The sequence below is a fragment of the Macaca nemestrina genome, chromosome 8, assembly GCF_043159975.1.
Source record: "Macaca nemestrina isolate mMacNem1 chromosome 8, mMacNem.hap1, whole genome shotgun sequence".
In the NCBI taxonomy this organism is placed as follows: Eukaryota; Metazoa; Chordata; class Mammalia; order Primates; family Cercopithecidae; genus Macaca; species Macaca nemestrina.
This window is the reverse complement of record NC_092132.1, coordinates 78,612,517-78,638,710: the sequence shown is the minus strand read 5'-3', so window position 1 is coordinate 78,638,710 and position 26,194 is coordinate 78,612,517. Positions and strand designations below refer to the sequence as shown.

Genomic DNA, 26,194 nt, shown 5'->3' with positions numbered 1-26,194 from the left:
ATTCCATCAATCAAATATAAAAATGTCATCATTTTATAGGTAGACTTCGGACTATACCTGTTTCTATAAATAGAACAAACAGGGATAATCCCCCCCCAATTCCTACATAATGTATCTGTTTTTCAAATAATTTATGTGGTATGACAAATGGGCCAAAGACAGGTTTACTTCTAAGGAGTGTGCAAATTTGAAGAGCCCATATGTTTTTCACCTCAGTGTATCATATACAGTTCAGAAAATCAATTAAAGACTTACTTCAGTTTTTCTATATACATTTTTAATGATTAGAAACAATCGATTATTAAGTCAGAATTGCAGTTACTGGGGTCTGAAAGAGCCAGACAATAAAAATAAAATCCATAATGAGCTGTTATAAGTAGGATGTTTATCTTACTTACTAAAGAGTTTTTGAGAATTCTATTCTGATGGTATGTGACCAATGGCATGCATATACAAGACCTCAAGTCCAAGTTTGGGATAACTGTAGTCAACACCTAAAGGAAAGGTAATTATGTTTAGTTTACATGGGGCTCATACCCATGTCACTTGTCCCATCAGCACTATGCCCTCTGCAAGTGAGACTATGACGACAATGGTAGGCAGAACAAAAGGTTAACAATTATGAAAACACAAGGTTACAGAAGAAATGGAGGCCTTGAAAGGCTCCAAGACTTGCCTTGGGTCACAGAGCACACTGTCGGTTCATGAGATTCTCAGTGCTGCACATGGTCATAAAGCCCTTGCATAAATGTTTGAATGTACAACTATCCATTTTTTAGTCAATTATGTACAAGTAAAATAAGTTTTAATGTAACAAATTACTTAAATAATGTGTGCCCTGTGAAGATTTATCCCACTTAATGGCAACTGAACTCTACCATATTACATTAACATATAACAATAGCGAATATTTACTATGTGTCAGGCACTCTTCTAATCATCAGATACGTGTTAACTCATTTAATACAGCCACCCTAGGAGCAGATGTGATTATCATCCTCTCACAGAGGAATGCACAGAGAGGTCACAGAAAGCAGCGTACCAGGACTCAGACCTAGAAAGTCTGGTGTCTAAGGCTAGACTCTAAATTACTGAGTTAAATGATCTAATAAAATGTATATTACGCATATACAGTAAAACTTAAAAGTAAGTATGTGTTGACTGCTAAGCTACACAAATGTTATTTAGTACTATTATCTGTAATTCCTTTCATTTATCACTAACCAGTATTTTTTTTTTTTTTTTTTTTTTTTTTTTTGAGACGGAGTCTCGCTGTGTCTCCCAGGCTGGAGTGCAGTGGCCTGATCCCGGCTCACTGCAAGCTCCGCCTCCCGGGTTCATGCCATTCTCCCGCCTCAGCCTCCCGAGTAGCTGAGACTACAGGCGCCCGCCACCACGCCCGGCTAGTTTTTTGTATTTTTAGTAGAGACGGGGTTTCACCGTGTTAGCCAGGATAGTCTCGATCTCCTGACCTCGTGATCCACCCGCCTCGGCCTCCCAAAGTGCTGGGATTACAGGCTTGAGCCACCGCGCCCGGCCTACTAACCAGTATTTTTTTTAAACCACCACAAAATCAAGTTCTCTATTAGAATTTGCCTTTATTTTTGAATATTCAGTAAGCATTATGGCCCAATTATGTAATATGTCTAAAGAAATTTTGCTGGCTGGGTGCAGTGGCTCAAGCCTGTAATCCCAGCACTTAGGGAGGCAGAGGAGGGCAGATCATTTGAGCTCAGGAGTTCAAGACTGGCCTGGGCAACATGGCAAAACCCTGTCTCTACAAAAAATACAAAAATTAGCCAGGTGTGGTGGCACATGCCTGTAGTCTCAGCTATTCAGGAGGCTGAGGTGGGAGGATCACTTGAGCCCAGGAGGTTGAGGCTGCAGTGAGCCCTGATCGTGCCACAGCAATCCAGCCTGGGCAGCGGAGTGAGACCTGTTTAAAAAAAAAAAATTGTGCACTCTTTTTTCACTGGGTCCATTTCATCTAGCAATGAAATCTACATTAAGGGGAAAAATTACTATTCCTGTATGATAACTCACTTAAGTTCAACAAGAAAACTTTAAGAATTTCTTTATAAAACTGAATTATATGTTCATGCATTGTAATTCCAGGAAACTAAAGAATATAAAATTACCTTTAAAAACTAATGTGGAGAATTTCAGGGGAAAATCAGTATTAACTTATAGTTTTATTACTGATATAAAAGAAAACCTCAAATACTGTACAGTAAGGTATGTTGTAGAACACTATAATACACTATTACCAATTATTCATTACTCAAATGTAATATATACAGCAATCACGAAATCAGAAAATAATGGGCAACAGCCAGTGCCTTAAGGGTGACATAACATCTATACTATTTTATTGAGCAGTTAAAGCACTTGCTATTTTTCTAAATATTTACACTATTACTGCTTATGTTTACAAATTCTAAATATCGTTTCCCTCCAAAAAGTAGACTTTCCAGTTCTTGGCACTAATTCTTAAGTCAAATAAGCCTGGAAATACTGATAACCTTTTCATTATTTTATTGCTCTACCACAGGCATAAGGGCTCAGGACGAGATTTCTGCATTCTGAAGAAAAGTATGCAACACCTTAAACTTTTAAAAACTAAGTAATTGATACTCACAAGCAGGTAACATCAACTAAAACTTTTTTCTTTACTAATTTTTCCTTTTCTTTTACAAGAGAATAATCATTAATATTATACTACAAAAGCATGTAGTCTCCATAATTAAAAAATTAAATGTCAGATATACAAGTAATGGCATTTTCTCCAATAATTCACAATTTTTACAATTTCTGCTATTTTGGAACAAACATTAAAATTCCCACGATTTAGGTATCATTAAATATTAACTGAAACACTTAGCATCTCAAAGAATTATCAAGAATGGTAGAACTTGTAATTAACTCTATAACTTACATTGGTGATATAGTTCCCCTGTTATTTTATTTCTTAAATATACATTCTACTAAGCAATATTTTCATGTGAACAGCTCTGGTTTGAAAAATTAATTTATACTGTGAAGAGCCTTAAGATTGTACAATTTTGTTAAATTATATGATAACCTTGAATGGTAGGATACATTTACTCGACTTAGAATATGGCGCTCACTATTATTATTATAAATGGTCATTTTTAATTCACATTAAGTGGAATTTAATCCAGTTTTGCAAAGGCTTTGTTTTTATAAAAAGCTTAAGATGGAAACCTTCCTTTGAGAACCGTAAAACTCAAAATCTGTGCTGCAGTATTTTAAGTATGGACCAATTGAAATTACTATTGAAAAATGAAGACAAAACTGTATTGATATTCTGAAATAAACACTTTATGCTGTCACTATATTGACCAGTTGAAGTGTAATTAATGACAGAAGTAAATTTTTTAACTAAAGGTTATTAGTGAGGTCTACATATTTAGAGAGTTATTCAGTAGCAGATAGTATTGGTAGGTAACTACATAAAACAATACTTTTATACATTTTGCATTTAGTAGCTAACATGTGATGTCAGTACAATTCTGAAAAACCTGTCATTAGTAGTATGAGTTGCTAGCAAGTGATCTTCCCTGAGGTAAGAGACCATATGCAAAAGTCAGTGTTCATCTCCAATGAAGATACTTAAAAATAATGGCATTAAGGACCTGTGGCCAGGAATTATGGATGCATTTCAGATTGATATCTTAATTGCAAGCAGTAGGCTTGACTGTAAAAACCAAACTAAAAATCACTGGAAGACACAGAGCCAGTATCAGTCAAAAAAAGTTAGTATTTGCTAACTTTCTCAGGCCTCTACCCTAACATTTTCCAATAAAATATCTGAAACAGAGTGAAGCGGGAGAAATGGGTTTGCTCTTTAACTAGTTCCTGAGTAACCATTCTCATGGAGTTAATTATATTCTATTTTAATATATGGCAGCATCTTGTTTTCTTCAACTTACACCAATTTCTCACTACCAGTATTCTAGATATATACTATCTTCAACACTACCTGGACTTTAGGTCATCAACTTAAATTTGGTATGATTAACTATAGAATGGATTATTGAAGAAAAAATTTACAACTTTATTTCAGTGTTTAGTGAAGCACTGCAAACAGAATTGCAGGAATGCATTTTAGTTATAATCTTACATCTAGGGCTAAAAAAATTTTTTTTTTACCTGAGATGTCTAGCTTGCACTCCAAGATGTGGCTATATCACAAATGGCAGTACTAGAAAAATAACCATTCTACAGTAATGTATTTGGTTATGAAAACCATATGGAAAGACAAAGGATGATATTTAAAAACTTAAAGAAACCCTATTCTAAAACTTTTTTGTAAGGATACCTGGCCTACTTCTCAAAAACCATCAATCACCCCCACCAAATTTTCAGCTGATTTGAAATAATTTCAAGAAATTTGATCACTTATCAGAATTGAGCCTTTTATTCATTTATCAAGGGAGAACCCAAACTGTTATTGTACTATTCATACCTAACTGGCTTTTAAATAGCATTGCTGTAGCTAGAGAAATAAAGTTGTCAGAGATTAAGTCCATCTTCTAACATTCACATACGCATTCTAATTTGCACTAAATGTAAGAATAGGGAGATAAAGTTTGTTTCTGATATTTTATGTTAATGCTATGAGAGATCTGTCAGTTATCAATGAAGAAAATATTTGTTAAAGATGATTATATCATTTTACATGAAAGCAGTGCATTTTTTGATTAAACAGTTTTCCTGTATTTAAATCCCCCCCAAAAAAGTTCCAGTGGCTGAAAGAGCCAAAAATAATTATAGTGGTTAGTGAAGTGATATTTGTAATTTGTAGTTTAATACACAGAAGCCACCTTTACTAAGTAGTGAATAGTATTTGGTAGCTACAGCTCTTATTTTATGCAAAAATAGTGTACAATATAAAAGTTTAAAAATTTCCTGCTGTTTTGATAGGGAGAAGATGCTTGAAAGAAAATTTAGGATGAAGATAAAATATGAAGACAAACGTGATAATGTGACAAAAACTAACCCAAATATATATTTTGTTCAGATACACCTGTAAAATGTCTAGATTCTCCATTCTTTCCTTATTTAAAATAGAGTAGTTTAAGAAGTGGGTTCAGTTAGAGATACTTTCACAGAAAGATGACCAAAATCTGCCTTATCTGGAAACACAAGTTAAAGTACTGTCTATATCCCTTATGAATCAACAGGCAGAGATTTTTAAACATCTGATAAAATACTTTCTGACATACATTTTCTTAGAATTACAAACACAGTTCTGCATCTGTTACATGTGCAAACAGAGACAGCCAGGCTTTGAATGCTCTAGGTAAGAGATTGTATTAACATACATTTTGTCTTTCAGCCATTCAAATTCAACTTAATTTCAGTGAACAGAGGAAAAATATGGGTTGAAATGTACATTTCAGAATACAGATTTGCAGAATAAAATAAAATAGTGCAATACCAATCTCAGGATAAACACTCTTTTGTTGTTTTTAAGGAATAAGCATGAAAGCTGCTTCTCAAGGAAACTGGCACTAAAGATTTGATGAATACACTAAGCAAACACCCAGCTGATCAGGGTGTGATGCAGTAAAATTTGCATCTAAACCCAAGTGAAGCCAACAAATACAGAAACTTATGGATTCTAAGAAAAAAAGAAAAGAAAACATTTTGGCTCAAAGGGGCGTAAATACACTTAGCATATACAGGCTTAAATACCACTGATCAAAATTGTAGAACAATTAACTCATTCATAAAGATAAACTCTTATTTATAAATTCTCTACTGCTACCATTATTTCTTTTTCTACCACACTTTGCAATCAACTTTTCTGCAAGATTAAAAAAAAAAAAAAATCAGGTGGTTCTTGACCAAGCCAGGAATCAAAAATAATGGTAACATATTAATAACGCACACACACAATTGGCTGTGTTGACTCAGACAGCAACACAACTGAATCACATTGACCTCATCAATCTAGAAGAGATTTTTCCCCAACCTTGCACAAATCAGCAAAATGTTATATCATTACATTCTATTCTCAAGACATTTTCGCCAAGAAATCTCTATGAATGTGTTTACGTTCATGGAAACACTTGCATCCCACTGTCTAATAAATAATTGTATGAATTTTAAGATACAATTTAGTCCAGATAAAATTCAAGTTTACGTAAACCTTTTGACACTAGTATGTGAGATGGTTACCTTGATGACATCAACATTAGCAAAATCTCATTTCCCCTCCATTTCTAGCCTTTTCAGAAATCAAACATATTTAGTAAGACAATTTTCTTGTTGGAAACATTAACACTTTTGTGGAATTAAAATTACAAAGAACTTCCAATGAACCACATACATGGAAGAAAGTCATCTCAGCAGATCTAATAGCTAATTTATAGAAATTCAGAGCCAGCCTGGGCAGCAGTATATTAAAAGCTATGGCCAATCACACACTTGCTATCATGCACTGAATAACAAGATATAATCTTTGAATTACATACGTACAAGATTTTTAATGACTAATCAAGTTACGTGGCCCAGCCAACAAATATTACATATTCACAATAAACATTCTGCCTTTATTAGCCTCTAATTAAATCAAGAGTGATCCATTGGCTCAGTTGTGTTAGTCATCTCAGCATCTTGACTATCCATCTCTTCAAGCTCCTCCACGGAATTTCCCCTTTGTGCTTTTGACCTTGTGGCAAAGGCTGCTCCCAGTGCATCTGCTACACAGCCATCAGTTGTTTCTGTATTCAAATTTTCAGTACCACCAGTTAAAGGAAAAGATTCAGGCAAGCCAGTCTGAAGACTCCCAGACTTTGCAGAAGAACTCACAACTTCTATTTTCCTTTGAGGAAGATCAGATGGTGACTGCTCTGTACTTTGATCCCGCAAGTGCCTGTCCATTGAAGCCTGAATAGAAGAAACCATTTCCTGCAATTTTTTTCGCTGGGCCTCAACCAAATCAGGATCAAGCTGCCTGCCGTCTCTCATTGTTACTACTCCAGGAGCTATTCGAATAAGCTCACTATTACTAGAAGAAGCTGTGAATACAGAAGGCTCTGTTTTAGTGGAACTATTACTAAAGTCTGTCCCTGTGTTATGCTTTCTTACAACTGAAGTTTCCCTAGCTCTTGGATCAAGGTGTGGGTTACCAGATGCAGTTCCTAAAGAATGCCCTTTTCCCTGAAAGGCAGTTACATTATGAAGTTGCTCAGATTTCTTTTTTACTACTCCACCACTACCTAGTTTTAATAGCCCATGTGAGGGACTTGATTCCCTACTTCTTGTAGTAGCCTCTGCTCGAACCTGACTTACAGCCTCTTTAACTAAATCTTCAACATCAGGACCAATGGGGAAATGTCCTGCAGCATCCACACACAATTCCAGTCTATCTTCAGAAGCATTATAGACAAAGGTTTTGCCAGGCAGATGTGGAAAAGTACAATGCTTGCCATCAGCCATTCCTAAAAAGGGGAAAAGATATTTAACATATTAAAATCTTAAGTTATTAACAAAAGTGTAGTCAAGACAATTATAGTTAAAATAGTGAATTTTAAATAACAATTCACAGATAACAGCTTTCAAAACAAAATTCAATCAAATTTATTGTATTACAAAAAAGAACCATCACCACAGACCCTGAAATAGTTTTCCCCAGAGATCTTTTTTAAAAAATCATCCTATTAGCAAAGTTAAGAATGGGGCTTGAGGTCGTGCAGTGGCTCACACCTGTAAACCCAGCACTTTGGGAGGCTGAGGCAGATGGATCACCTGAGGTCAGGAGCTTCAGACCAGCCTGGTCAACATGGTGAAACCCCATCTCTACTGAGAATACAAAAAAATAGCTGGGCGTGGCAGCAGGCACCTGTAACCCCAGCTACTCGGGAGGCTGAGGCAGGAGAATCGCTTGAACCTGGGAGGCAGAGGTTGCAGTGAGCAGAGATCACGGCACTGCACTCCAGCCTGGACAACAAGAGTGAAACTCCATCTAAAAAAAAAAAAAAAAAATTGGGGCTTGAGGCCAGGTACCGTGGCTCATGCATGTAATCCCAGCACTTTGGGAGGCAGACGGGTGGATCACCTGAGGTCAGGAGTTCAAGACCAGCCTGGCCAAAATGGTGAAACCCGTCTCTACTACTAATACAAAAAAAAAAAAAAAAATACCCGGGTGTGGTGGCATGAGCCTATAGTCCCAGCTACTCAGCAGGCTAAGGCAGGAGAATCGCTTGAACTTGGGAGGCAAAGGTTGCAGTGGGCCAAGATCAAATCACTGCACTTCAGCCTGGGCGACAGAGTGAGACTCTGTCTCAAAAAAAAAAAAAAAAAAAAGAATGGGGATTGAAACAAACAGCTGAGCTATAAGGAAAACACAATGTCAACAAATAAAAGAATATACTTTTATTACTAAAATTCAAATTATGAACTTTGCCAAAACAGTTATCAAGGCAAAGTGAGGTATACCTAACTTGTTACACAGTGTGTTGAACTAAAAATCAAGTCATTCTATTGAACTGTAAAATACCAGAAAGGTGTTTTCACAGTGTGCCGTAGATATGTATCTTTCACAAATATAAAAAATAAGAGCTTTCAAAATAAGATATTCCATAGTTAAAGCAGTAGCTATGGGGCACATTTAGAAAACTAAATAATGCACTATGACTTCAGTGTGAACTAACACTTGCTTGTAAAAAATTTAAAATACCTTATTCAATTAAATTCCTTTGAAATAATTCTTATTCATTTCTGGTAGGCCAGAACCACCCAAGTAAACCAGGGGTTATGGATGCTCCTCACAAGGCTCACTGCTGTTTATTTCTCCTGGTCCACTAATGCAGCAGCAGAGGATAAAAATTTTAAAGTAAACTTCTCTTATTTTCTAGTCAAGGAGGTGGTCTCACTACAGGGTATTCAAAAATTTTACACTTGTTTCAGCCTGTGTATTAAAAAAAAAAAATGTGTGTTTTAAACAATCCACTACCTTTACATTTTAAAATTGTCACTCTAAGTATACTCCACATATGTGACAGTAAGACTTTTCCAATATAACATTATATACTATTTTGAAAAAAAAGATAAAGAACATTTTATAATATATGGTACATAGTAATATGTTTATGGCAAAATATAAAGGCAAAAGTAAACTAGTTAGAAACAAATGAAAGGGTAAGTGCTAGCTACAGAAATTCAGAGAGGAGGGATAATGAATAAACTCAGGAATGCTTTGTGGGCATTTAGCATTCTACAGTTTTGTAAGATATTAAGAATAGTTCTTCCTTCCCTTAAAAGAGCTTCAATGGTTCTAATGTACCTCTCTGAGAATATTCCAAACAACTAGCAAAAATAGCTCAGTTGCAAATGAATAAATAACATACATTAATTTCAAATAAACATTAATTTCAATGGTAGCTAAAGTATCAATTAATAAAAATCCAAGTAGAATTTCCTCTTGGCACATTTTCAGCAGAGAAAAATGACAAAAACAGACATGTCAAAGTTGAAGTCAGAGATGTTGTCTAAATACTACTTTTCTGGGCACATCTGGAATGAGTTTATTGGTTACCAATCCCTGTCCTCAGAGATCTATAAATTATAGCTCAGGAAACAAAGGTAGCAAAGAAGAGAATTTTATAAGGCCAAAACTGCCTCAAGGCAAAGCTTTTAAACATCCATCTGAATAGATAACATCTACTGAGCCTCACTATGTGCCAGGAACTAAAATAGACTCTGAGGATTTAAAAATAAAATACCATAATTCTTAGAAGACAGACACAAACAGATTATTATAATACAATTGGGTAAGTATAATGATGGGTATATTACTCATTTCACTCAATTATTTAAAGATTAAATGAGAAAACATTTAAGCACATTAAAAACATTAAAACAATGAAGCACATACCACAGTGCCTAATATCAATCAGGTAGTCAATATGTTTTAATTCTTCTATTAGAACAAAAAGGCCGGGCGCAGTGGCTCAAGCCTGTAATCCCAGCACTTTGGGAGGCCGAAGCGGGCGGATCACGAGGTCAGGAGATCGAGACCAGGCTGGCTAACACGGAGAAACCCCATCTCTACTAAAAAATACAAAAAACTAGCCGGGCGAGGTGGCGGGTGCCTGTAGTCCCAGCTACTCGGGAGGCTGAGGCAGGAGAATGGCATAAACCCGGGAGGCCGAGCTTGCAGTGAGCTGAGATCCAGCCACTGCACTGCAGCCTGGGCGACAGAGTGAGACTCCGTCTCAAAAAAAAAAAAAAAAAAGAAGAACAAAAAGGTTTTGTGACCGGGCATGGTGGCTCACTACTGTAATCCCAGCACTTTAGGAGGCCAAGGCAGGCAGATCACTTGAGGTCAGGAGTTCAAGACCAGCCTGGCCAACATGGTGAAACCCAGTCTCTACTAAAAATACAAAAAGTAGCTGGGCATGGTGGTGTGTGAGCCTGTAGTCCTAGCAACTGGGGAGGCTGAGGCAGGAGAACTGCTTGAACCCAGGAGGTGGAGGTTGCAGTGAGCCGAGATAGTGCCACTGTACTCCAATCTGGGCGACAAAGCAAGACTCCATCCCAAAAAAAAAAAAAAAAAGGTTATGCAGTTGTTTCCAGATTGCTACTGTGATGCTTTCCCTTGGCTATCCCTAGAAAGAGTCATAGTTCCACATAAGTTCATCACAGTATTACTTACAATGCAACAATGGAAAAAATCTCAATTTTCAACAAGAAATAATTAAGTAAATTATTTCCTATCTACCTGATGGAAGTATATGCAGCTATTAAAATTTAGATAAATAGGCCTGGTGCTGTGGCTCACACCTGTAATCCCAGCACTTTGGGAGGCCGAGGCAGGCAGATCATGAGGTCAAGAGTTTGAGACCAGCCTGGCCAACATCGTGAAACCCCATCTTTACTAAAAATACAAAAATTAGCCAGGCATGGTGGTGCGCGCCTGTAGTCCCAGCTACTCAGGAGGACGAGGCAGGGAGAATTGCTTGAACCCAAGAGGTGGAGGTTGTGGTGAGCCAAGATCGTGCCACTGCACTCCAGTCTGGGCAACAGAGCAACACTCCATCTCAAAAAAAAAAAAAAAAAATTAGATAAATAAAAAAGCTGTGATGCCTAATATATACAGTAAAATGTGCATGATGCTGCAATAGCAGGAAAAAAATCTAAGTACTATGATTACATTCTTGCCTAAAACATGTATGTATAAGACAAATATTTTTAAATGATAGGTGACGTTTCCCATTTCTATAGTTTCTGGACGTTTATACTGTTATTAAAAAACTCCAGCCAGGCGTGGTGACTCAGCATGTCGGGAGGCTGAGGCGGGAAGATCGCTTGAGGCTAGGAGTTTGATACCAACTGGGCAACATGGTAAGACCCTGGTCTCTACAAAAATACAAAAGGTTAGCTGAGAGTGATGGAGTACACCTATAGTCTCAGTTTTTTGGGAGGCTGAGGCAGGAGGATCATTGAGCTCTGGAGTCTGAGGCTGCAGTGAGCTATTACTGAGCCACTGAACTCCAACATGGGTGATAGCAAGAAACTGTCTAAAAACAAAACAAAAAACAAACGCCCCAATTTAAAATATATATTTAAAAATCAATGGATAGGCCAGGCACAGTGGCTCACACCTGTAATCCCAGCACTTTGGGAGGCCTGGGCAACAGAGCAAGACTCCGTGTCAAAAAAGAAAAAAGGATATACTTTAAACACAATACAAATACTGTTGTGATACTTTTAAGCATAATTGTTTATGGGTGTTCTTGGCAGGTATAGACAGAATGTTCAGATTTCATATAGTCCTTTGAATTTTAAGAAGCAACGCACATTAAAAATTCTCTATTACATATCAACAATTCCATTACTTAAGGCCGGGTATGGTGGCTCACGCCTGTAATCCCAGCACTTTGGGAGGTTGAGGCAGGCGGATCACAAGGTCAGGAGATCGAGACCATCCTGGCTAGCACAGTGAAACCCCATCTCTACTAAAAATACAAAAAAAAATTAGGCTGGTCTGGTGGCGGGCGCCTGTAGTCCCAGCTACTCAGGAGGCTGAGGCAGGAGAATGGTGTGAACCCAGGAGGTGGAACTTGCAGTGAGCCGAGATCGTGCCACTGCACTCCAGCCAGAGCAACACTCCGTCTCAAAAACAAAACAAAACAAAACAAAAATTCCATTACTTATATATGCTCATGATATGTATGCTAGTATTTATAGTTAAATTATTCTTTACATTAAAAACCTAGAAACTACCCAAAAGCTCATGAGCAGAACAATGAATTGTGTTAAAAATAATACAACAGAATACTATGCAGCAGTGAAAATGAATAACCTATAGTTGAATTCATCAACATAGATGTATCTGAAAAAGTGTTGCTAAACTAAACAAGTTAGCCAGGTATGGGGCTCATGCCTGTAATCTCAGCACTTGGGGAGGCAGAGGCAAATTGACTACTTGAGCCTAAGAGTTCCAGCCTGGGCAACCTAAGGAGACCTCACCTCTACAAAAAATTTTAAAAATTAGCTGGGTGTGGTGGCACATGCCTGTAGTCCCAGCAACTTGAAAGGCTGAGGCAGAAGGATCACTTGAGCCTGGGAGGTTGAGGCTGCAGGGAGCTGTGATCATACCACTGTGCTCCAGCCTGAGAGTAAAACCCCATCTTAAAAAAAAAAAAAAAAAGCCAGGCGCAGTGGCTCACACCTGCAATCCCAGCACTTTGGGAGGCTGAGGCGGGTGGATCACGAGGTCAGCAGATCAAGACCATCCTGGCTAACACGGTGAAACCTTGTCTCTACTAAAAACACAAAAAATTAGCCAGGCACGGTGGCAGGCACCTGTAGTCCCAGCTGCTCAAGTGGCTGAGGCAGGAGAATGGTGTGAACCCGGGAGGCAGAGCTTGCAGTGAGCCGAGATCCCACCACTGCACTCCAGCCTGGGTGACAGAGCAAGACTCCGTCTCACAAAAAAAAAAAAGAAAAAAAGAAATCATAGAAGAAGGTATACAGCATAATTCCATTTTTATAAAGTTCACAGGCAAAGCTGAGTATTATATAGTTAAAACTAAATTTGCCATTCATTTCTTCATTTCTCTGTACAAAAACCTGCAAGAAAACTTACTATATACGTATATATAGTGGGGGACAGGGTCTCACTCTGTCAACCAGGCTGGAGTACAGTGGTGTGATCATGGCTCACTGCAGCCTCTACCTCCTGGGCTCAAGCGATCCTCCCACCTCAGCCTCACCTGCAGCTGAGACTATGGGCGCATGCCACCACACCTGGCCAATTTTTGTATTTTTAGTAGAGACAAGGTTTCGTCATGTTACCCAGGCTGGTCTTGAACCCCTGGGCTCAAGCAATCTGTCCACCTTGGCCTCTCAAAATGCTGAGATTACAGGCATGAGACACCACACCTGGCCAAAAACACCATATTTTAAGTCAATTAATTTTATTCTATTTTTTGTTGTTGGGTTTGGGGGGAATGGAGTCTGCTCTCAACTCTGTTGCCCAAGCTGGAGTGCAGTGGTGCAATCTCGGCTCACTGCAGCCTCCTCCCCCCAGGCTCAAGCGATTCTCATGCCTCAGCCTCCTGAGTAGCTAGGATTAGAGGTGCCTGCTGCCATACACAAATAATTTTTGCATTTTTTGTAGAGACAGCATTTCACCATGTTGGCCAGGTTAGTCTCGAACTCCTAACCTCAAGTGATCTGCCCACCTAGGCCTCCCAAAGTGCTGGGATTATAGGCATGGGCCACCGTACCTGGCCTGAGCCAGTTAATTTTAGAATACCTTTCCAAAAATGAAGAACAGAAATAGTAATAGTATAGTTTAGTTATAATGGGCAATACTGTTTTTCAAATGTAGATGTAACCATCTGTATGTTAAGGTGGATTTGAATAAAATAAGAGAGTTATGTATGTTCCTTTCCTGTTTTTGGAAGACGGAGGTAAATGGCTGAGGTTGAGAGAGGCTTGATATGTTTTGATTCTTTGACCACAGGATGATGATGAGGAGGAGGATGATGATAATTATAAAATGGGAGCTAAATGATGAGAACATACGGACACAAAGAGGGGAATAACAACACACACTTGGACCTTTCGGACGGTAGAGGGTGAGAGGAGGGAGAGGATCAGGTGGGTGCTAGGCTAAATATATGAGTGATGAAATAATCTGTACAACAAGTTTATTTACAACAAATCCCCATGACACAAGTTTACCTAGGTAACAAATCTGCACTTGTATCCCTGAACTTAAAAATAACAGTAATCACTTGCTACATGAATCTGTTATAAAAATACAGAGAAAAATTTACCACAAATATCAGAAAAAATTCTATTTTGGAAGGTACTTTTCTGAGGATGATCCATTTTAAATGGCTCTGTTACAGTCAGAATTTTAATTTTGCAAACAATAGCTGGAATTCTAGTAACAACAACAAACATTTGCTAAGTTTTTATTAGGTACCAGATCTTCTGCTAACTGGTGTATATCCACTATCTCCTTTGATCCTCACAATCACCCCGACATTATCATACTCACTTTATAAATAAACTGACACTTAGAAGTCAGAGTGCAATGCATCCAGAATTTGATCTCCAATGTTCTGACTCTGATACAGAAAGGAGGTGGTGAAATACTAGGCAGAAAAGGGCAGGGTCCCTGGTGGTGGCTTACCCTCAAGCCCAGACCTGTGGCCCAAAGTGAGAACATGTATTCCTGTTTTTCCGCTCAAATGTTGCTTTTTGGCCTGCCCTGCCCCCTTTCCTGTACCCAAAAAAACCCCAGGCAGACCAGCAGACTGGCAGAGAAGGACAGAAGAGAAGAAAACAGCTGGATGTCACAAAGAAGTAGCTTGACTTCAGAGGGATAGCTTGACGGGGGTACTTCAGAGAAGAGTTTGGCTGGGGACAGCTGAACTCCAGGGGAAGACCACCTTTCCACTCCATCCCCTTTCCAGCTCCCCACCCCACTGAGAGCCACTTCCACCACTCAAAATCCTCCACATTCAGCACCCTTCAATTTATTCGTGCAACCTGATTCTTTCTGGATGCCAGACAAGAACTTGGGTACCAAGAGGTTGGGTGCAAAAGGCTGTCATCCTGACCCTCCACTGAGCTGTTAAACATGCTATCAGTGGAGGGGAAAGTTAAAACAGCACACTGTAACACATGCCCTCTGGGGCCCTGGGGGTCACAGGTACCCCGCTAGACGCTGCTGCAGGGCCGCACAGAGTTCTACTCCTGCCGGTGTCCAGAAGCACTCGTCCAGGCCCCTGTATCTGGTGCCTGTCCCATGAAGGGTTGAGAGCTGCGGGCTGAGTAAGCAAGCCAACCCCTTCACAAGCCCCTCCAAGGGGTCAAGGGAACTATCACGTTTCAACTCCAGAGCTCTAAACTACCTCTTAATGATAAATACCACATGCAACATTCTAAGAAATATGACCACTCTATTGAGATACAGTTCACATACAATTCACCTATTTTAAGTGTATAACCAAATGGTTTGGGATATATATGTAGTTTTTTTGGAGACAGAGTTTCCCTCTATCACCCACGCTGCAGTGTGGTAGTGCCATCATAGCTTGCTGCGACCTGGACTCAAGAGATCCTTCCGTCTCAGCCTCCCAAAGTACTGGGATTACAGGCATGAGCTACTGTGCATGGCCAGCTTTTAGCGTATTCACAGAGTTTGGAACTTTTAGAACAGTTTCATCACCCCAAAAAGAAACCCTGAACCTTAGCAGTCATTCCCTCTACCTCATTCTCAGCCCTAGGGAAGTCACTGATTGACTCTCTGTTTCTCTAAGTGTTCCTATTCTGGATATTTCACTATATGCTCTTCTGTGACTGGCTTCTTTCATATGGCATAATGTTTTCAAGGTTTGTCCATGATGTACTGAGTACCAGTACTTTACTACTTTTTATTGCCAAATAATACTCCACTGTATGGCTATACCACATTTTATTTATCCAATCATCAGTTGATGGACATTTTAGTAACTTCCGTTTTAGGCTATGATGAATAATGCGCCTACAAACATTTGTGTACAAATTTTGTGTGGACCTATGTTTCCATTTTTCTTGAGTATACCCCTAAGAATAGAACTGCCGGATCATAGAGTAACTCTACGTTTAATCTTTTGAGGTACTGCCAGAATTCCCAAGTGGCTGCACCATTTTTACATTCTTACCAGCAGTGTATGAGGGTTCCAATTTCTATATATTCTCGCCTACAATGCTTATTATGTGACTTTTGGACCACAGCCAGACTAGTGAGTATGAAGTATTATACCATCCCATTTTTGTTTTGATTTGCATTCCCCTGATGACTAATGATGTTGAGCATCTTTTCACGTGTGATTGGCCATTTATATATTTTCTCTGGAGAAAAATCTATTCATATCCTTTGCAGATTTTTAACTGTTATTTGTCTTTTTTGTTTAGTTGTAAGAGTTCTTTATATTCTAGATAAAAATCCATTCTCAGATATACGGTTTGCAAAAATTTTCTCCCATTCTGTGGGTTGTGTATTTATTTTCTTGATGGTATAATTTGTAGCACAGAAGTTTGCTTTTTATTTACTTTTTTCTCTTCTTATTTATGCTTTTATTTTCGTATCTAAGATTATGCCTAATCCAGGTCAATACATTTTATGCCTATGTTTTCTTCTAAGAGTTTTCTAGTTTTAGCAAGTAAACTTAGGTCTTTGATCCATTTTGAATTAATTTTGTATATGGTGTGAGGTAGAGGTCAAACCTGAGGTAGACATCAAACTTCAATATTTTGCATGCTGATATCTAATTGTCTGAGGATCACTGTTGAAGATTATTCTTTCCCTACTGAATTGTCTCAGCACCACACTTAACATTTAAAAAATAATTTCAAACTAGAAACAAAACTATTTTGAAAATAGTAAAGATAGCCATCCCCATGCCACCCTCTTATCCTTCAACCCCCTCCCATACACAAAACACAATTGAAGGAAGTTATTTGCAATTGCATGGAAGACAGTGCATATCGATCCAGATTACTGGAATCCCCCATAATCAATCCTAATTAAATACTAACTTCTAAAAACCACTGATTAGTATCAATATATGTCAGAAATTAGAATTTAAAAAAGAATAAAAAAAAAAAAGTAGAATGAAAGATAAAAAGTTTAAAAGGGATGTAAAAAGGCCAGGCACAGTGGCTCACGCCTGTAATCTCAGCACTTTGAGAGGCCGAGGTGGGCAGATCACCTAAGGTCAGGAGTTCTAGACCAGCCTGGCCAACATGGCAAAACCCCATGTCTACTAAAAACACAAAAATTAGCCAGGCATGGTGGCACGTGCCTTTAATCCCAGCTACTCGGGAGGCTGAGGCAGGAGAATCACTTGAACTCGGGAGATGGAGGTTAAAGTGAGCTGAGATTGCGGCACTGCACTCCAACCTAGGCAACAGAGTGAGACTTCGTCGCAAAAAGAAAGAAAGAAAAAAAAAGGATGTTAAAAAAAAGGGAAGGGAAGGGATGCTTAGAGAGAAATTTATAGCTTTAAATGCCTACATTAAAAAAAAATCTGTAGGCTGGGCATGGTGCCTCATGCCTGTAATCTCAGCAGCTTGGCAGGCCAAGGTGGGTAGATCTCTTAAGGCCAGGAGTTCAAGACTAGCCTGGCTAACATGAAGAAACCCCGTCTCTACTAAAAATACAAAAATTAGCTGGGCATAGTGGCACATGTCTGTAATCCCAGCTACTCAGGAGGCTGAGGCACGAGAATTGCTTGAATCCAGGAGGCGGATGTTGCAGTAAGCCAAGATTGCACCACTGCACTCCAGCCCGGGCAACAGATTGAGACTCTGTCTCAAAAAATAAAATAAAGAAATTAGGAAAAAAAAGAGCGAATTAAACCTAAAGCAGGCATAAGGAAGGAAAAAACAAAAAAAAAACAAAAAAAAAAAAACATGAAAGTAGAAATCAATGAAACTGAAATCAGAAAAATAACAAACAAAAAAACCCCTATGAATCCAAACGTTTCTTTGAAAAGATCAACAGCCAGACCGGACAGCCAAAAAGAAAAGAAAAAAGAGGCACAAGTTGCCAAGATCAGAAATAAAAGAACTACAGATTCTACAGACATTAAAAGGACAACAATAGGGGAATATTAGAAACAAGTTTATGCCAACACAGCTGATAACTTGGATGAAGTGCGCAGATTTCTTGAAAGACAAAACTAACAAAGCTTACTCGAGAAGAAATAGATAATTTTAAGAGTATTCTATTAAAGAAATTAAATTTGTAGTTAAAAAACTGCCCAGTAAAGAAAACTCCAAGCAAAGATGGCTTCACTGGTGAATTCTACCAGTTAAAATAAAACTATTATAAAATCTACCAGAAAACAGAAGAAAAGAGGCGGCAAAGCTTCTCAATGCTATTTTATAAAGCCAACATTACCCTGATTAAACAGTCATTACAAGAAAACTACAGATAATTATCCTTCCTAAACACAATCACAAAAACACTCAACAAAATATTAGCAAATTAAATCCAGCAAGTAAAGTTGGTTCAACATTCAAAAAAATCAATGTAATTCACACTATCAACAAACCAAAAGAGAAAAACCATATGATCATCTTGATACATTTAGGAAAAGAGCATCTGACAAAATTCAACATCCACTCATAATATAAACTCACAACAAACCCAGGAATAGAAAGAAATGTCCTCAATCAATCCTCAGTCTTACAAAAGGTATCTCTGAAAAACCTGCAAGCTGAATGCTTCCAAGATATGGAAAAAGGAAATAATGTCTACTCTCACCATTCCTACTCAACACTGAACTGAAGGTCCTAGCCATTGCTAATAAAATTGTCTTTTATTTCCAAAAGACATGATGATCTACATAGACAACGATCTGTTAAAAGTTGCTAAAATATGTGAGTTTAGCAAGGTCACACACGGGGTACAAGGGCAATTAAGGGCAATGTTTAAAAAAAAAAAAAAAAAAAAAAACAATTTTAGGCCAGGTGTAGTAAAAAAAAACAATTTTAGCCCAGGTTCACAACTGTAATCCTAGCACTCTGGGAGGCTGAGGTGGGCAGATTACTTTGAGCTCAGGAGTTTGAGACCAGGCTGGGCAATATAGTGAAACCCTGTCTCTACAGAAAATACAAAAATTAGCCAGGTGTGGTGGCCCACGCTTGTGGTCCCAGCTACTTGGGAGGCTGAGGCTGGAGAATCGCTTGAGCCCAGTTGGTGGTGAGGCACGGGTTGTGGGGGTTGCAGTGAGCTAAGACTGCGCCACTGCACTCCAGCCTGGGCAACAGAGTGAGACCCTATATCCAAGAAAAGGAAAAAAAGAGGCCAGGCATGGTGGCTCATGCCTATAATCCCAGCACTTTGGGAGACTGAGGCAGGCAGATCACGAGGTCAGGAGTTCGAGACCAGCTTGGCCAACATAGTGAAACCCCATCTCTACTAAAAATAAAAAAATTAGCTAGGCATTGTTGTGTGCACCTATAGTCTCAGCTACTCCGGAAGCTGAGGCAGGAGAATCGCTTGACCTCAGGAGGCAGAGGTTGTGCTGAGCCAAGATCGTGCCACTGCACTCCAGCCTGGGCAACAGAGCAAGACTCCATCTCAAAAAACAAAACAAAAGATAAAGAAAAAAGCAAGCCAATTTTATTTCTATGTACTAGAAATGAACAATAGGAAATTTGACATTTGTAGAAGCATCTTTTACGGTATCATCCAAAAAACAAGTATTCATGGTGATTTACACTAACAAACTATGTGCCAGACCTATATGCTGTAAACTATAAAATTTTGATGAGAGATATTAAAGACTTAATGAAGAAATATAACATTTTTGCAGTTTTGGTCAGGCACAGTGGCTCATGCCTGTAATCTCAGAACTTTGGGAGGCTGAGGCAGGAGATGCCTTAAGTCCAGGAGTTCAAGACTAGCCTGGGCAATATGGCAAAATCCTGTCTCTACAAAAAAACACAAAAATTGGCAGGGTGTGGTGGTGCACACCTGTAGTCCTTGCTACTCAGGAGGCCGAGATGGGAGATCAACTGAGTCAGGAAGGTCAACGATGCAGTAAGCTGTGATTGTGTCACTGCATTCCAACCCAGGTAACAAAGTGGGACCCTGTCTCAATAAAACCAAAAACAAGAAATATAACATCTTCATGAATCAAAAGACTCAATGTTGTCAAAATATCAACTATCCCCAATTTGATCTATACAGATACTCCTTAACTTACAATGGGTTACAGCCAGATAAACTCACGGTCAAAATGCATTTTTTTTGAGACAGTCTTGCTCTGTCACCCAGGCTGGAGTGCCAGCGGTGTGATCTCGGCTCACTGCAACCTCCGCCTCCTGGGTTCAAGGGATTCTCCTGCCTTAGCCTCCCAAATAGCTGGGATTACAGGCGCATGCCACTGCACCTGGCTAATTTTTGTATTTTTAGTAGAGACGGGGTTTCACCATGTTGGCCAGGCTGGTCTCAAACTCTTGACCTCAAGTGATCCACTTGCCTCGGCCTCCCAAAGTGCTGGGATAACAGGCCACTGCACCTGGCCCAAAATGCATTTAATACCGTGATAAACCCATCATAAAGTCAAAAAATCCTAAATCAGGCACGGCCTGTATATTCAAATGCAGTTACAATAAAAATCCCAGCGGACTCTTTTTGAAGAAATCAAGCTGATTCTAAAATTTATATGGATAGGCCAGGCACAGTGGCTCACACCGGTAATCCCAATACTTTGGGAGGCTGAGGAAGGCAGATCACTTGAAGTCAGGAGTTTGAGATCAGCCTGACCAACATAGTGAAACCTTGTCTCCACAAAAATAACAAAAATTAGCCAGGTGTGGTGGCATATGCCTGTAATCCCGGCTACTCAGGAGGCTGGGACAGGGAAGAATTGCTTGAACCCAGGAGATGGCGGTTGTAGTGACCTGAGATGGTGCCACAGTACTCCATCCAACCTGGGTGACGGAGTGAGACTCCATCTCAAAAAAATAAATAAATACAGGAGTTCGAGACCAGCCTGGCCAACATGGTGAAACCCCGTCTCTACTAAAAACACAAAAAATTAGCCAGCTGTGGTGGTGTGCACCTGTAATCCAAGCTACTTGGGAAGCTGAGACAGGAGAATCGCTTGAACCTGGGAGGCAAAGGTTGCAGTGAGCCAAGATCGCACCACTGCACTCCAGCCTAGGTGAAAGAGCAAGACTCTGTCTCAAAAATAAATAAATAAGTAAATTAAATAAATAAATAGGCCAGGCGTGGTGGCTCACGCCTGTAATCCCAGCACTTTGGGAGGCCAAGGCGGATGGATCATGAGGTCAAGAGTTCAAGACCAGCCTAGCCAAGATGGTAAAACCCCGTCTCTACTAAAACTACAAAAATTAGCCAGGCGCGGTGGCAGGTGTCCGTAATCCCAGCTAGTTGGGAGGCTGAGGCAGGAGAATGGCTTGAACCTGGGAGGCAGAGGTTGCAGTGAGCCAAGACTGCAACACTGCACTCCAGACAGAGTAAGACTTCGTCTCAAAAAAATAAGCAGGTAAGTAAATAAATAAATAAATAAAATAAAATTTATATGGATAAACAAAGGACTCAGAACACCCAAAACAATTCTGAAAAAGAAAAAAAGATGGAGGACTCACACTGATTTCAAGAATAACTATAAGATACAATAATCAGGATGCTATACTGGAGAAAGGAGAGACATAGATCAACAAAACAGAAAAGAGATTCTAGAAATACTAATAGAACCACACATATAGTCAGTTGATTTAAGAAAAAGTAATTTCACTGAGGTATATTGTGCATATCACATAATTCATCCTTTTCAGGTGTATGACTCATGGTCAACTGATTTTTGACAAATATACCAAAATAATCCAATGGATAACATAAAGCCTTTTCAACAAATGGTGCTGGCACAACTGGGCATCCATACATTAAAAAATGAACCTTGACCCATACCCTGCGATATATTGAAAAATCAACTTGAAATAGATCATAAACCTAAATATAAAACCTAAAACTATAAACTCCTAGAAGAAAACACAATTGATCCTCCCACCTCAGCCTCCTGAGTAGCTGGGACCACAGGCACACATCACCACGCCCGACTATTCTTCGTATTTTTAGTAGGGATGGGGTTTCATCATGTTTCCCAGTCTGGTCTTGAACTCCTGAGCTCAGGGAATCCGCTCACCTTGGCCTCCCAAAGTGCTGGGAATACAAGTGTGAGCCACAGTACCTGGCCAGTTACAGGTCTTTTAAAATGTGACACATCTATATCATGGACTACTACTCAGCAACAAAAAGGAATAAAATCTAGTTATTTGAAGTGTTTTTAAAAAAAGAAGGAATAAACTAATACATGCAACAAGACAGATCTCAAAAGCATATTAAAACATAGGCCGGGCGCGGTGGCTCAAGCCTGTAATCCCAGCACTTTGGGAGGCCGAGACGGGCGGATCACGAGGTCAGGAGATCGAGAGACCATCCCGGCTAACACGGTGAAACCCCGTCTCTACTAAAAAACACAAAAAAACTAGCCGGGCGAGGTGGCGGGCGCCTGTAGTCCCAGCTACTCGGGAGGCTGAGGCAGGAGAATGGCGTAAACCCGGGAGGCGGAGCTTGCAGTGAGCTGAGATCCGGCCACTGCACTCCAGCCTGGGTGACAGAGCAAGACTCCGTCTCAAAAAAAAAAAACAAAAACAAAAACAAAAAAAACATAAATAGGCACATTTTTTCAGTATAGGGCAACATTTGTGCACCATATGGTTTCTTTCACAAGTATTCAATTCTGCCACTGTAATGTGAAAGCAGCCACAGACATGTAAACATGAGTGTGGCTGTGCTCCAGTGAAACTGTCTGTCTATCTATCTATAATCTATCTGATCTAATTGATAATTTATCTAATCTATCTATAATCCATCCACTACCTATCTAATCTATCACCTATCTGATCTATCTAATCCATCATGTATGTATCTAATCTATCTACTCTATTATCTATCTATCTATCTATCTATCTATCTATCTATCTATCTATCCATCCATCCATCCATCCATCCATCCATCCATCCATCCATCCATCCATCCATCCATCCATCCTCACTCTGTCACCCAGGCTGGAGTGCAGTGGCATGATCTTGGCTCACTGCAACCTCCGCCTCCTGGGTTCAAGCAATTCTCAGGTCTCAGCCTCCCAAGTAGCTGGGACTACAGTCGTGCACCACCACACTCAGCTAATTTTTTTGTATTTTTTGAAGAGATGAGGTTTTACCATGTTGGACAGGCTAGTCTCACACTCCTAGCCTCAAGTTATCTGCCCAACTCGGCCTCCCAAAGTGCTGGAATTACAGGCGTGAGCCACTGTGCTCAGTCCCAGTAAAACTTTTAAGTATTCAGCCAGGTACAGCGGCTCACGCCTGTAATTCCAACACTTTGGGAGGCTGATGCAGGAAGATCACCTGAGCTCAGGAATCCGAGACAAGCCTAGGCAACATAGTGAGACCTTGTCTCTACAAAAAATTTAAAAAAAATTAGTAGGGCATGATGGCACATGCCTGTAGTCCCAGCTACTCAGTAGGGTAAGGGATGAGGATCACTTGAGCCCAGAGGATTGGGGCTGGAGGCTGCAATGAGTCACGATCATACCACTGCACTCCAGCCTGGGCAATAGAGCAAGACCCTGTCTCAAAACTAATAATAATAATAATAAATTATATAAACAAGTAGCAGGTCAGGTGCAGAGGCTCATGCTTGTAATCTGTCGCTTGTAATCCTAGCACTTTGGGAGGTCGAGGCGGGAGGACTGCTCGAGCTCAGGAGTTCAAGACCAGCCTGGGCAACATGGCAAAACCCCATCTCAACTAAAAATACAAAAAATTAGCTGGGTATGGTGGCAAATGGCTGTGGTCCCGGCTACTTGGGAGGCTGAGCTGGGAGGATCACCTAAGCCCAGGAGGTCAAGGCTGCAGTGAGCCATAACTGGGCCACTGCACTCCAGTCCAGGAGACAGAGTGAGACCTTGTCTCTAAAACAAAAAAACAGGCAGCAGATTTGAGATGGCCGCACAGGCCACAGTTTGCCAATTCCTGTGCTAAATTAAAGATGCCAGACACAAAAAGTCACACTATAGGATTCTATTTACATGGTAATATGAAAAAGGCAAACATATAGGGGCAGAATCAAATGAATGGTTGCCAGGGCCTGGGATTGAGGAGAGTTGACTACAAAGAGGCACAAGAAAACTTTTTGGAGTGATGGAAATATTCTGTATCTTGATTACAGTGGTGGTGTTGGTTACATGACTATATATGCTATATATATGTGTTTGTCAAAATTCATATACAGTATACAAAATTTGTATACTTGTAAGTCTGAAAAGGATGAATTTTACTGTTTATAACTTATGTCTCAATAATCCTGTCTTAAAAGAAAAAAACAAGGCATTTTTTTGGTCTCTGATTAAAGAAAAACCAAGAGAAGAAAACATCTTTTAGAAAATTATCAACATTAATTATCGAAAAAATTCAAACACTGACTGGATATTTGGTGACATTAAAAAAAGTTGTTCTTTTTTTAGGCTGTAATGATTTTTCTTTTTTAAAGAGTTCTTATCTTTAGAAATACATATTGAAGTTCAAAGGAGAAAATGAGAAGGAAAAAAAAGGAAACATGTACCAATGTACTTACAGGTGAAATTATAGTATATCTGAGATCTACTTTAAAATAGTCCAATTAAAAAGGGGACAGAGATGTACTAATCATTATTGAGGCTGGGTAGTAGGTAAATGGGGGTTCATTATATTATTCTTGCTACTTTTGTATATGTTTGAATATTTCTACAACAACCAAGTTGGAAGGAAAAAAAAGTGTATGAGGAAGAGATGAAAACAACAAAACAGATTATGCAATTAATGTCTACAATGGCCAGGTAGGTGAAATATATAAGCCAGAGCGGTAAGTCTGGGGCCGAAAGCATTAACATAAAATCTTTGAAAAAAACGTGTGAAGTCCAAACACATGGCCTGGCAACCTCTCTCTTGAGACCACTCTGAAGATACAGACATACACTTGTACACAAATCTGTCTTTACAAACAATGTATGTACAACGTGAAAGAAGCTAAATGTATAATGAGCTGTATCCTAGAACTTAGAAAGCAATCAGATATATGCTAAATATGGCCAAACATAACAACACCACCACAAATATTATCTGGTTCTTGAATACTAGCATTATAAACAAATCTGCTTCTAATTTCACAATTTGTCTTTAGTTGTTAAGAATCATACACATGGCTAGGCGTGGTGGCTCACGCCTGTAATCCCAACACTTTGGGAGGCCGAAGCGGGCAGATCACCTGAGGTCAGTAGCTTGAGACCAGCCTAGCCAACATGGTGAAACCCTGTCTCTACTAAAAAAAAAACACAAAAAATTAGCCAGGCGTGGTGGCAGGCGCCTGTAAGCCCAGCTACTCAGGAGGCTAAGGCAGGAGAATTGCTTGAACCCCGAGGTGGAGGTTGCAGTGAGCCAAAAGCATGCCATTGCACTCCAGCCTGGGGAACAAGAGCAAGACTTCATCTAAAAAAAAAAGAAAAAAAAAAGAATCATACACATGGCCGGGCACAGTGGCTCACGCCGGTAATCTCAACACTTTGGGAGGCCGAGGTGGGCAGATTACCTGAGGTCGGGAGTTCAAAACCAGTCTAACCAAATGGAGAAACCCCATCTCTACTAAAAATACAAAATTAGCCAGGTGTGGTAGCACATGCCTGTAATCCCAGCCACTCGGGAAGCTGAGGCAGGAGAATCGCTTGAACCCAGGAGGCAGAGGTTGCAGTGAGCCAAAATCGTGCCATTGCACTCCAGCCTGGGCAACAAGAACGAAACTCCATCTCAAAAAAAAAAAAAAAAAAAAAGAATCATACACCCATACACATAATTTAAATGAGAAAAGAATAGCAACAAAGTGATAGATTTTTAGTAATACTAGCAGAAAACATAGCTGACCATGTCAGGGTAATAATCCGTTTTAACTAGGCAAACTGCTAAAGAATATAAACCTAAAATTAACTTTGAAAATATTTTAGTAGAAAACTATATGAACTTTCTTAATCTTGAAATAGCTTCAGTAGAGCTATTATTTAAGAATAAAATCAAATTAAC

General features: G+C 39.4%; 2 protein-coding genes across 2 annotated transcripts in view; both read right to left on the bottom strand.

The window, feature by feature from the left end:
• Positions 1-2,347: 2,347 nt before the first annotated feature.
• Positions 2,348-26,194, bottom strand: part of LOC105482175 (valosin containing protein interacting protein 1) — a 40,216-nt gene continuing 16,369 nt past the window's right edge. The window contains exon 3 of the mRNA XM_011742158.3: positions 2,348-7,472. Coding sequence (XP_011740460.1) covers positions 6,601-7,472 — 872 coding nt within the window. The 3' untranslated portion in view covers positions 2,348-6,600. The remainder of the gene's footprint in view (positions 7,473-26,194) is intronic.
• Positions 7,481-26,189, bottom strand: LOC139355775 (putative uncharacterized protein encoded by LINC00596). Its single transcript, XM_071067895.1, has 3 exons — positions 22,526-26,189; positions 21,977-21,989; positions 7,481-20,881 (listed from the first exon to the last, which is right to left on the bottom strand). Exons 1-3 carry the CDS (start codon positions 22,781-22,783, stop codon positions 20,649-20,651), a joined length of 504 nt encoding a protein of 167 aa, XP_070923996.1. The 5' UTR covers positions 22,784-26,189; the 3' UTR covers positions 7,481-20,648.